This window comes from Mandrillus leucophaeus, unplaced genomic scaffold (genome assembly GCF_000951045.1).
Source record: "Mandrillus leucophaeus isolate KB7577 unplaced genomic scaffold, Mleu.le_1.0 Scaffold190, whole genome shotgun sequence".
Taxonomy (NCBI): Eukaryota; Metazoa; Chordata; class Mammalia; order Primates; family Cercopithecidae; genus Mandrillus; species Mandrillus leucophaeus.
The window spans coordinates 1,761,077-1,774,685 of NW_012101921.1; the positions used below are offsets into that span (position 1 = coordinate 1,761,077).

The 13,609-nt window shown below is 37.8% G+C and overlaps 1 protein-coding gene across 2 annotated transcripts in view; it reads left to right on the plus strand.

The window, feature by feature from the left end:
• The window catches only part of EML4 (echinoderm microtubule associated protein like 4), a 183,424-nt gene that overhangs the window by 117,110 nt on the left and 52,705 nt on the right, over nt 1–13,609 (plus strand). Inside the window, exons 4-6 of one of the 2 annotated variants that reach the window (XM_011978187.1) lie at nt 1,316–1,489; nt 3,369–3,497; nt 4,892–4,917. In XM_011978187.1, the coding sequence (XP_011833577.1) occupies nt 1,316–1,489; nt 3,369–3,497; nt 4,892–4,917 (329 nt within the window). The remainder of the gene's footprint in view (nt 1–1,315; nt 1,490–3,368; nt 3,498–4,891; nt 4,918–13,609) is intronic. The other variant, XM_011978188.1, reaches the window with a different exon arrangement.

Sequence of the window (13,609 nt, forward strand, 5' to 3'; positions counted from 1 at the left end):
TCACTGCAAGCTCTGCCTCCTGGGTTCACGCCATTCTCCTGCCTCAGCCTCCCAAGTAGTTGGGACTACAGGTGCCCACCACCACACTGGGCTAATTTTTTGTATTTTTTAGTAGAGACGGGGTTTCACTTTGTTAGCCAGGATGGTCTCGATCTCCTGACCTCATGATCGGCCCGCCTCGGCCTCCCAAAGTGCTGGGATTGCACGCATGAGCCACTGTGCCCGGCCAATTTTTTTTTTTTTTTTTTTTAAGAGACAGGGTCTCACTATGTTGCCCAGGCTCGTCTTGAACTCCTGGGCTCAAGTGATCCTCCTGTCTTGGCCTTCCAAAGTACCGGGATTACAGGTGTGAGCCACCACACCCAGGCTCTGTGATTTGTTTGTTTTTTGAGACAGTCTCACTCTGTCATCCAAGCTGGAGTGTAATGGTGCAATCTCCTCTCACTGCAACCTCCACCTCCCCGGCTCAAGCGATTCTTCTGCCTCAGCCTGCCGAGTAGCTGGGATTATAGGCACACACCACTGCACCAAGCTAATTTTTGTATTTTCAGTAGAGACGGAGTTTCACCATGTTGCCTGGGCTGGTCTTGAACTCCTGACCCCAGGTGATCCACTCGCCTCCCAAAGTGCTGGAATTGCAGGCGTGAGTCACTGCGCCCAACTGCTTCTGTGATTTTTTAAATTGTGTCACTCACACTAAATTTAACAGCAATTTTTTTTAGTAACTCATTTTTTTGTAGTCTTTCCAGAGCATTAAACTTAGTTTTCATAGAAATTGCTATTCTCTTTGTATTTAATTAACTTACATAATTAAAATAACCAACATAAACAGATTTGGGGAAAAACTTAAACTCTTGGTAAGTGTAAAACTCAATTGACGGGAGTAGAAGTATACAGAAAAAAAACAGGAATTGGAGAATAACGTTTTAAACATGAATATTTAGTGTTCCTTTGGCATCAGTCATTATGCTTTACACAGATAATCCTCTGATTTGGGTAACTTGAGGTCAGTTAAGAGACCTTCATTTGTCCCCCAAAATCTGCCAAGATGGCAAAATGTATTAGAGACCATTTCTGTCTAAAGGGGCAATCTTCATGGGATGTATCACCTTAGAATTTTTATAAATTCTTCACTGAAGATGTTAATAGCTTCTGGAATTTTCAAAGAAATATTGTCCTTCTTGAATGAAAACAGTGCAAATTGTATTAGCTGTATGACCTAAGGTTTTGAATTATATAATAATCACTTTTCTATCACTTGATTTTTTTTATTTGTTTAAATGTGTATTGTTCCATGTTATACTTTATTTTACAGTGGTACAGAAAAAAAGAAAGAAAAACCACAAGGACAGAGAGAAAAAAAAGAGGAATCTCATTCTAATGATCAAAGTCCACAAATTCGAGCATCACCTTCTCCCCAGCCCTCTTCACAACCTCTCCAAATACACAGACAAACTCCAGAAAGCAAGAATGCTACTCCCACCAAAAGGTTTTAACTGTCCCCAAGTACAGAGCTAGGGAATGGTTGTAATGATACCTAAATTCTGTGACTTGGGAAAAAGTTAGCTATCCAAGGATTCTGAGAGAAAAGGCTGGTGGCTTTATTTTTCCCTTCTTCATTGCTTATAATTTATCTTTTATAGCACATTGGGGAATAAAGAATTAAGGTCACAACTTCTCAGTTAAAACTGGAAAAAAAAAACTGAGTTATGAACAATATGATGAAAGGAAGGCAGGAATAACCTAGTCTAAAACCAAACAATATTTTCCCAACCAAATTTTTGAATACTTTTTAGACTTGTATGTAACTATGCTATAAATTTATAGCCATGGATAGAAAATGGCCATATGTAATTGTCCTCACTGTATTTTGGCATCATTACAACCTTCAACCTGCAAGGGCCCATCTCAGGTGGCTCTTCATGGTGGCTGCATCTCAGTTTCAGTTTTGGGTCTTGGGAGGATAAGTTCTTGCTTGAGTAGAGAAATGAATCCATTTCACCTGGTCTTTTCTATGCTAAAGGCTTGCTTGAGGGCTTCTCTCTGTGTCCGTAATAATATTTTAAAGTTATGAGAAGGGGAAGAGGGAGAAACATTCTAACAGTGTGTGTGAGCCTAAATTGAGAATCTAAACCTGCATGCTGGGAGTTCAGTGCTACAGCTGCCTCCTAATCAAATATTGAGACCAATCTAATTAAATTTGCCTGTTTAGAAATGCTTATTCAAGCCTTGTGATTAGGAATAGACATATTTTATCATCGTACTTCTGCTTGGAAATCTTAGGAAACTATTAAACCATTTCCAGAACTGGCTAGAATTTTAATAAAATAAATGACAACCATTCCTAAAAGATTTATATTTTTATTTGATCAATTTAATATTTTGCCTCAGATCACTAATGGAAATTGGGAAAATCAAAATACCCTTCGCTTGGTTGATGCATGTTTACCACTTACAAAATGCTTTGTCTGTGTGTCTCATGCAGATTCTTACCCAATCTAAATGGTTTGTAATTTTTCTGCCTGGTCTCTTGTGGAGTTTTTCTTGGATATAGCTTATTAATGCTACATAACTTTGGATTGTGTGTGGTTTAAGGTGGCTTTTTATAATCAGTCTCTTTAAGGTTCTGATTTCACTTGGTATCTTCTTTGTCCCAGCATCTTTTTTTTCAGCTTCTTGAGGTCTCCTGGAAATGTGCTTGCCCTCCTAAATTGCTCTTTGGATATACTGTTGCAAGAAATATTGGAGACTGGATGAGTTTGAGGATAGTTAGCAAGGCAATGAAAAAATCATTTGTAAAGAAACAAATTTCACTTATAAGTATAGGGAATCAGGATTGCCAATAACCACATTCTTATGTAAAGTCTTGTTTATTTCTGATCATTGGTAAAATTGTCCCTAAAGATATAAACAAGAGTTTATTCCTTGTTATATTTAGAAATTGTCATCTGTACCGTATGTAATGTAGTTTCTTGAGGACATAATTGCATAAAAAATGAAAATGGCAGCCTCATAAAATTCAATGGCTATGAAAAAATACAGGTTTTCTGTAACTACAGATTATGAGAAACCTTACTCGGCGATGTAAGGAAATAATTTTTTTCTGTTAACAGAAGTGTTTTTTTTAAAAAAATCAGGTAATATTTGTTCTAGTGAATCTTCTGAGTGATACAGAAAATTATAATACAGGTTTGGGAGTTGCCTTGTTAAACTCCTTTACTCATCCAGGCAGTCTTTCAACTAATCCTTCTCTTTTCTGGATTACCTTTAAGGAAGTGTTAATTGCTGCTTTTGTGTTCTGTTTAAATTGTCAGTTATGTGTCTTTTACACTCAGAATTTTTCTCTAAGAAATTAATATTCCTTCTAGCATAAAACGCCCATCACCAGCTGAAAAGTCACACAATTCATGGGACAATTCAGATGATAGCCGTAATAAATTGTCGAAAATACCTTCAACACCCAAATTAATACCAAAAGTTACCAAAAATACAGACAAGTAAGTATTGTGCTTTCTTCATTATATCTAAAAAGTAATAATTATTTGGCTATTATGTTTGCATGTACAGTTATGTATGTCTGGTTTAAATCTTTTTTTTTTTTTTTTTTGAGACAGAGTCTTGCTCTGTCACCAGGCTGGAGTGCAGTGGCACCATCTTAGCTCACTGCAACTTCTGCTTCCCAGTTTCAAGCAATTCTCCTACCTTGGCCTACCGAGTAGCTGGGACTACAGGCACGTACCACCATGCCCAGCTAATTTTTGTATTTTTTTGGTAGAGACAGGGTTTCACTGTGTTGGCCAGGATGGTCTTGATCTCTTGACCTCATGATCTGCCTGCCTCCGCCACCCAAAGTGCTGGGATTATGGCGTGAGCCACCGCGCCCGGCCTTGGTTTGAATCTTTTTAAAAACTCTGTATTATAGTTTTTACTTCTGTTACGGAGTCTCACTCTGTCGCCAGGCTGGAGTGCAGTGGCACAATCTTGGCTCACTGCAACTTCCACCTCCCAGGTGCAAGCGATTCTCTTGCCTTAGCCTCCTGAGTAGTTGGGACTATAGGCGCGCACTACCACACCCCGCTAATTTTTGTATTTTCAGTAGAGGCGGAGTTTCACCGTGTTAACCAGGATGGTCTCGAGCTCTCAACCTCGTGATCTGCCTGCCTCGGCCTCCCAAAGTGCTGGGATTACAGGCGTGAGCCACCGCACCCAGCCCGGTGTATGTTTTCTTTCAAGTCTTCTACAAAAAGTTGTATCTACCTTTTAATGCTCCCAACTCAAATAATATGTCTTAGTATGTCTTTTTTTTTTTTTTTGAGACAGTGTCTCACTCAGTCGCTCAGGCTGGAGTGCCATGGCACTATCACTGTTACGTCTTACTGAAGCTTTCACCTTCCTGGGTTCAGGTGATTCTCCTACCTCAGCTTCCTGGGTAGTTGGGACTACAGGCACGTGCCATCATGCCCAGCTAATATTTTTGTATTTTTTGTAAAGACGGGGTTTTGCCATGTTGCCCAGGCTGGTCTTGAACTCCTGGACTCAAACAGTTCACCTGCTTCAGCCTCCCAAAGTGCTAGGATTACAGGCGTGAGCCACTGTGCCCAGCCAAATAATAAATCTTAAGAATTATCTAACATTTGAGTATTTTTCATAAGTTATTTTTATGCTTTCACGGTTTAGATGCTCTTGTGGGATACTCATTGTTTTATAAAATAGTGTATATTAGTAGCTCATCAGTGAGAAACTTTAAAAAATGCTGATTTCTTACTTTCGCTTCTAGAGATTTGTCTAGGTTATAACCTAAGCATTGACACTTTTACAGTTTCTTGAGGTGATTCTAATGGTCAGCCATATAAAATTATAAAATAAATGTGTTTCTTAAATTTCTTTTTAGGCATAAAGATGTCATCATCAACCAAGGTAAATTAAAAATCCTTTAAAAATTTTTGTTTTGCCTTTCTTAGTTTAATTTTTGCTAATTGAGAAGAATATTTACTTATTTTCATCCAGTGCATTTTATTAGTTCATAGTAATCGAAGTGCGTTACTATAGTCATTTAGGAAAATACCCAGTTTTTATTGTAAGATAATGTCATTTTTGTCTCAACCAGCAAAAATGTCAACTCGCGAAAAAAACAGCCAAGGTAAGAATAAACTACACAGTTGGTTGCCTTCTAAGTGAATTTTTTTCCTGGATCTCTTATTTGGCTTTTCATTATTTATGCTGCCTGACTTTCCTCCTAACAAAGGAAATATGGTGATTTGAACTAGGTGAATCCAGCTACATTTTACTTTTTTTTTTTTGGACACCGAGTCTTGTTCTGTTGCCTGTGCTGGAGTAAAGTGGCACAATCACGTCTTACTGCAACCTCCACCTCCTGAGGTCAAGCGATTCTTGTGCCTCCCGAGTAGCTGGGGACTATAGGCACCACCACACCCAGCTAATTTTTGGTGTTTTTTTGTTTCATATTTTTAGTAGAGATGAGGTTTTACCATGTTGGCCAGGCTGAGCTCGAACTCCTGGCCTCAAGCAGTCCTCCCTCCTCAACCTCCCAAAATGCTGGGATTATAGACGTGAGCCACCACACTTGGCTCAGCTACATTTTTAAAAATCCATCTTATTTCTAAGAAGTCTGAAAATTCAAGGTGAACAGCAAAAGTACAGTATTACAAAAAGGGATAAAATACTAGAGGGAGTTTTCTCCCTTAAAAAAAAGTTTTACCTAGAAAAGCCATTTAAAAGATTGATAAATTTTAACTCAATTTCCTGTCTTACCAACTCCATTGCAAATAATCACTCATTTCTTGATGCTAAGACTGAAAATATAACGAGTCTAGCGAATCCGTTTCCTCTTAAGTTTTTCTTTTGTATTGTTTGTAACTTCTGGCTACTTGCTGTTGTTGGCTTGTTCGGACCAAAAAAAGAAAGCAGACTTTTGGCAAATGCGTATTTAATTTAATTGCAGTGTAGGTAAGTTTTATAAATCAGTTTTACATTCTCTTTAGATTGCCTGCAAATTTAATTGAAGCATGCTGATCTTAATGAAAGCATGTCCTTTCTGTGCATGGTTTTCACAGCTCACTTCTATCTCTCATAGTTAGCCTTATTTTCTGGTCTATTATAGTAACAAACTACAATGTGGTTAAAGGGTTTTTTTAGAGATTTAACTTGATTTCTGTGGATTTTTACTTTTTTGATTCCAAAAAGAAAAGAAAAAATATTTCTAATAGTCTTTAGGTCATTTGTTTTTACATACACATTCTAAATGAAGTTGAATTTTGCTGACATTCTTCTTTAGTAGGTCTTACTTTTTCCCTTCTTTATAATACAACATAGATTAAGTAATGTTTGAGATACTTTAAAGGGAAAAATGAAATTTTATTTATGAAGATAATTCTTATTACATTGTATTTCGAAACTTTTAAGAGAAAGAGTCTTGCTCTGTTGCCCAGGCTGGAGTGCAGTCACTACCTTGGCTCACTGCAGCCTTTACCTCCTGGGCTCAAGCAATCCTCTCACTGAAGCCTCCTGAGTAGCTGGGACTACAGGCGCGCACCACATACCTGGCTGATTTTTGTATTTATTGTAGAGATGGGGTCTCACTTTGTTGCCTAGGTTGGTCTCAAACTCCTGGGCTCAAGCAGTCCTCCTGCCTTAGCCTCCCAAAGTGTTGGGATTACAGGCATGAGCCACCACCTCTGGTCTGAAAACTTTTTTTTTTTTTTAAGTAGAGGCAGTAGTATGTGATAGGAAGAGCAGCGAATGGGGAATAGCTGTGTTTAGTGTTTGGTCCTGGCTGTTATGCATAATAGCCTTATGACCTAGGCTAAATGACGATATCTCTGAGTGGTTTTCTACTCTGAGTATACTAACTATAAAGCTTATTTCACATGGTTACTGAAGGATGAGATAATACATATGAAATATAAATTGAAATAGAGTGGCATCTACTGAAATAGGGAACATTTGAGGAGAAGGAGATGTGTGGAAAAGGAGTTTGGCTTTGGACAATTGCATTTGAGTTGTCTGTAAAACTTAACCTACATGTAGAGATGTATAGCAAACAATGTCTTGTAGATGTTTAAACACATGGATTTTGGAGTCCAGAGAGTGGTTTTACCATTGACTTAGCTATAGTGACCTTGAGCAGGTTACTTCTACCTCTGTAAGTCTTTGTTTTCTCATCGTAATTGAGATAATAGGCCGGGCGCGGTGGCTCACGCCTGTAATCCCAGCACTTTGGGAGGCCGAGACGGGCGGATCACAAGGTCAGGAGATCGAGACCATCCTGGCTAACACAGTGAAACCCCGTCTCTACTAAAAGTACAAAAAACTAGCCGGGCAAGGTGGCCGGCGCCTGTAGTCCCAGCTACTCGGGAGGCTGAGGCAGGAGAATGGCGTAAACCCAGGAGGCGGAGCTTGTAGTGAGCCGAGTTCGCGCCACTGCACTCCAGCCTGGGTGACAGAGCAAAGACTCCATCTCAAAAAAAAAAAAATTGAGATAATAGTAAGCCGTTAAAGGGTTACTGTAAAAATTATAGTAATAAATTGTACACAGTATCTGGCATATAATACCAAGTAAGTTTTAGTTATTAATATATGAATTTGGCAGTAAAACTTTGCACTCAGATTTGTATTGTAAGATGAAAAGAGAATTATTAAATTGGTGAAATTAATTGACCGTAAGTTGTAAAGCTATTTTAAAAGTCTGGTATTCATTTTGCATGGCATATTCACAACACATTTTCTAGTATTTCAGCTATTAATGCTAATATTTGTCATTTTTGGACATTCTTCTTAAAATATGACATTAATTTAGCCCCTTGACTTGTTCCAAATCGTCTGCTTTGATTTGAGAAGAAGCCTATTTACATATGGTACATTTAAGTGAGTGGTAACAGAGAATACTTTACCTGAAAGGCCTGTATACTTCAGACAGAGCAGAGTAGGAGAAAAGGTAGAAAGCTGCATATTCCAATCACCACTTAGGCAGAAGTCAGGAAACTGGTTGTTGAAAGCAATAGAAAGTAGAATGGGATGTACACAGGGCAGTCTCTGAGGTTAGATGTGAGAGGAAGAGCAGGTTATGCCACTAAAAAGAGGCTCTTACTGACCTATATGTTTATATCCTGAAACCTGAACTTTTTTTCATTACTCTCTTCCCTAGTTCTGCTGGGTTGTGCTCCAGATACAGCAGAGATAAAGTCCTAGCATATCAACTGAAAATTTGAATAAGCTTCCCTGTAGGACTGTCTGTTGTTAGAGTGGCAGTTAGGTTCTAATACAGTAGTATTCACTGTGGTGAGTTACTGATTTTAAAACATTTTCCAAGCTAAGTTGGGGGACTTGAAGCACCATGTATAAAATTGCTTATTATGGAAAATAGATAACAATTTGACAAATCTTCTAATAAACAAAATGATACTGCCATTAAGGTCATCCTTGAAATAGTTATCAAGTACAGCTGGCCTTCCATATCTGTGGATTTCACATTCCTGGATTCAACCGACCTGCATTTGAAATATTCAGGGAAAACAAAGTTGCATCTGTAGTGAACATGTATAAACTTTTTTTTGGTCATGATTCCCTAAACAATACAGTATAACAACTAGTAAGTAATCTAAAGGTGATTTAAAGTATACAGGAAGATGGTCATAGGTTACATGGAAGTACTATACCTTTTATATCAAGGACTTGAGCATCCACAGATTTTGCTGTCTGCAGGAGATCCTAGAACCAATGTCCCATGGAAACCAAGGGACCAACTATGTTACATTTTAAATTTATTATTTATTTATTTAGAGACAGGGTATCAGTCTGCCAACCAGGCTGGAGTTCAGTGGCGTGATCATAACTCACTGCAGCTTTGAACTCCGGGCTTGAGTGACCCTCCTGCCTCAGCCTTCCAAGTAGCTGAGACTACAGGCACACACCACAACACCCAGCTAATTTTTGTTTTACTTTATAGAGGCGGGGTGTCACTATGTTTCCCAGGCTTGTCTTAAACTTTTGGCCTCAAGCAGTCCTCCCACCTCTGCCTCCCAAAGTGTTAGGATTATAGGTGTGAGTCACCACACCTGGCCTACATTTTTTGGATATGGAAAATAAGTGTCACATGTTCTCATTATTTCTGAAACAGAATCTGAATGTCCTCAAAATACTTTTTCAGACTTGAATAATCTTAAATCTATTTTTTCTCTTGTAGAACTTCACACTAGGCCTGTTTATATTTAACACATGATTACCTGGTCATGTTGAGAAACTGAATGACTCAGGTCTCTATTGGGAAGAAATCTGCTTGTTTTGAGGAAAAAGGAAGTCATCAATCACTAAATCCCATTCTTTCTTCCTCTTATGGTGCTGTCTCCCTGCTCTGGGATTAGATTCATTGTTATTTACCATTTCAGTACAGTCATATCCTAACTGTACAGGTGTATCAAGGTGGAAGGACAGTTATAATATCTTAGAAAATTGAGAAGTATTTGAGTGTTAGCTACCTGTCCAAAAATGGCTTCAGATTAAAAATACTTGAGAAGTCATTTTGAATTATATACTGTCTAAAATCCCTCAGTAATTTATTGTAGCCAAATGATTTATCAAATAATTTTAAAATAAATAATACAAACTCATTTTTAAAATTGGGGAAAGGAAAAAACCTGAATAATCTTGTCATTCTAACAGATTACAGTTCTGATGTGTTTGTTTATTGTTCTTTATCATATATACATTTTATACATTCACTCATTTAACAGATATTTACTGAGTGCTTATTTTGTCAGACCCTATCCTAGGCAGTCAGAGTTACAGCAGTTACAGTGTTGAGCTGTGTGGAACTTATATTCATGCTCCATAGACAAAACAGATAATAAATAATTCATATGTCAGGAAGGTGATACATATGGGGAAAGAATAAGGAGAGTAGAGAATTGCTATTTTATATAGAGTGGTTAGGGAAGACATTTCTGATATGGTGACCTAAAGGAAGTGAATGAAATATGAAATATGTAGATAACTATAAAAAGGATTTTATGAACAGAGGAAGCTGGAAGTATATAAGCCTTGAGGCAGGAACTTTCTTGCTGTGTTAAGGAATAGCAAGGAGGTCATTCATCATAGAGTACATACAATTTTGTATTATTTAGCAATTACATTTATAAAATGCATATTCATTCCAAGCAAGAGAAGCTTCGTGAGGTACATCATGTAGGAAAGGGAAGTGAAGTGATACAGCAGAAAGGGCAAATGAGTAGTAAACATGAGACCTAGTTAGGGGTGAAATGACCTGTATCACAGAAAATTAAAGAATCACAGTTCTGCACTATGAGTTAGATAACTCATAATTTTGGGAGAAGCTGAAAATTCCATTTGCTAAAGGCAGTGATTTTAGAAAACAAAACATTGTTGTCTGATAAAATTTTTCCTATTACCCTGACACTTTGGGCCTCAGTTTCCTTACATATATTTAGTTTTAGAGTAGATATCACTAAGGTCTTTTCGGTAACTTTTTGAAAGCTTTTTCTTGTAGCAAACAGAAAATGAAGCACAGTTTCCTGCTGTCCCCACAATACCTTCACTAACTTGCTTGTAAACTACCTTTTGAAGAACTTAAAGGCTGGGTGAGGTGGCTCACACCTGTAATCCCAGCACTTTGGGAGGCCAAGGTGGTTGGATTGCTTGAGTTTAGGAGTTCGAGATTAGCCTGGGCAACATGGCAAAACCCCATCTCTACCAAAAATACAAAAGTTAATCAGGCATAGTGGCACACATCTGTAGTCCCAGCTACTTGGGAGGCTGAGGTGGGAGGATGGCTTGAATGGAGGTGCTTTTGTTCAGAGCCTTGCATTATGTTTTCTGACGTGTTGGCTCCAGGCCTGTTTAGTCCTAAAACCTGTTCACACCTGTGCAAACTGAGCACTGTATCTGAAAGAATAGCTAAAATTTATCGATAAAGATGTATGATAGCAATGTCCAACTGACACTGTTTATTGTGTCACCCATTGAGAGGGTGTATATTGTTACTTACTCAGAGAGTGTGCAATTTGAAACAAACCAAAAAAATCAAAAGCCTTTCATTGAACTACAGACAGATTCTTTCCTTTTTACCAAGATGGTATCCCAAATTTGGCAATTCCGGAATTTAGGAAGAAGTTTGTTGAGTGTGGATAAGCAGAAAGGACAGAAAACCAGTGCATTTCCAATGGAGACCATACTTAATTCGAAAACTTACTTATTTTCTTTTTTATTTTTGAGGTAGGGTCTCACTCTGTTGCCCAGGCTGGAGTGCTGTGGAATGATCACAGCTCACTGCAGCCTTGACCTCCCGGGCTCAGTTGGTCCTCCCATCTCAGCCCCCAGAGTAGCTGGGACTACAGGAATGTGCTGCTGTGCCCAACTAGTTTTGTATTTTTTGTAGAGACAGGGTTTCACCATGTTGCCCAGGCTGTTCTTGAACTCCTGAGCTCAAGTGATCCACCCGCTTCAGCCTCCCAAAGTGCTAAGATTATGGGTATGGCCACTGTGCCTGGCTAGTTCTAAAATTTACATACTGTCCCTTTTAATAACCTGTATAAACATAATTTGGATCCCTGCATCTGAGGTTTGTCCAAGTATTCTCTGTATTTTTATTTATTTTATTTAAGAGCGTAGAGAAGGTGCTGCCAAGGGCAGCAGGCCTGCCAGGCTGTTGGTCTCGCCATCTGTATTTTAAAAGGATACCAAAAAAAGGGGACCTTTCCTCTGTTGGAGATTTTTTTTTTAAAGCTCTATAAAGCAGAGATCTGATTTCGTAGTGTTGTGGTTAGTAGCAGTCTTCTGGATTAAAATATGTTTGAAGACTGTCCCATTTTTTAAAATAGAAACTATCCCAACTTCTAAGATCATGTTCTTGACATCCTCTTTCCTTATTTTCAGCAAAGAAAAAAGCCCCAACTCTCTTCTCTGGACATGGACATCAAGTATATGAATACTTCATTAGAGAACGTTCTAATCTTATACATATTTATTGTGGTTAAAGTCTTCAAATTATGTATATTTTTGCTATACACATACTTTTTAAAAAAATCTAAACTAGAAAATATAATTAACCAAAAATTTTCAGTCTTCAAGCATGCCAGTTAACTGAGTGAAATATCATAGTTAGAAGTCTGTGCTGTCCAGGCCAGGCACAGTGGCTCATGTCTGTAATCCCAGCATTTTAGGACGTCAAGGTGGGCAGATCACCTGAGGTCAGGAGTTTAGACCAGCCTGGCCAACATGGCAAAAGCCCATCTCTACAAAAATACAAAAATTAACCAGGCGGTGGCACCTGTCTGTTGTCCCCAGCTACTTAGGAAGCTGAGGCAGCAGAATCTCTTGAACCTGAGAGGCGCAGTTTGCAGTGAGCTGAGATAACACCACTGCACTCCAGCCTAGGCAATAGAGCGAGACTCCATCTCAAAAAAAAAAAAAAAAAATCTTGTCTAAAAATGGCAATTATATTCTATATTGTATTTCTAACTCTAGTAATTGTTATTGTTTTCTAGACGCACTTTGAAAAGAATTCTAAAATTTGTGATTAGCTGTAGCCAGAAAGAGTTGCAGTTAATCAGTGGCATATACCAAGATTGCAAGGAAAAGGTGTAGTAAATTACGTGCCACGTCCCTGAGCTGTACTCACAACTGGTTCTCCAAAGAACAGTTTCACCAAAAATATTCTATTGTTTTCCTTCAATAATGCTTTTTAAACTTTGGTGAACTATTTTAATGTTTCTAAAAATATATTCAAATAATACAGTGAGCACCCATATGCTGACCACCCAGATTTATCAGATCTTCACATTTTGCTTTATTTGATTCAGGGGTTTTTTTTCATTTGTTTCATTTTTTCCTTTAAGAAATAACATTATAGTTGAAGCTTCTCATTAATCCTATTTAATCAGAATTTTTATATACAGGTTTTTAATGTTCTGCTGAGGCCTCCTGATTCCCTCTCTGCTATAGTTAATTGAGAAAACAGAGCCAGGGTGATAAATAGTTTGACATTTGAAATTTCCTTTTCAAATTTCTTATTTTTAAAAAATTAAGTGCAACTTAGTATATTCATATAAAATAAAAAGGTTTTTCATTTATTTAGTGCTTTAAATAATTTTTCCTGAGGATGTAAGTGAGTGAGTTGGGGGAATTTTTAAAATAAAGCCATATTTTGCCTACAGAAAAGTTTTAGGCAGTATAGTGAGTCTTTTAGCAGTTTTATGTGTCTCATGTTGTTGAAATAGATTTCTTTTCCATCTTTTCCCAAAAAAAGCCTTTTCAGGCAGTACAAATAATCTAAAATGCTTAAGCAAACTCATTTTCAAGTAATTTTATGACAATCAGAGAAACATCAAGAGAAACCTGATTAAAGGAGGTTTAGGTTCAAGAAGATGGGTAACTGTAAGTTGGCTTACTACTGTAATTAGTATAAGAGTTGATTAACAGGGGCACAAGACATGGTTATGTCTCCAGTCTAAGCTCCTAAGAGGTTAGGTTCATATCTTTTACACTGTGCATCCCTTACCCCACTATGTAATTAAAAATTCAGGAAATTTTATCAGTCAATAGAATTCTGCCTATAGAAGAAAAAAGTTAAGATCGC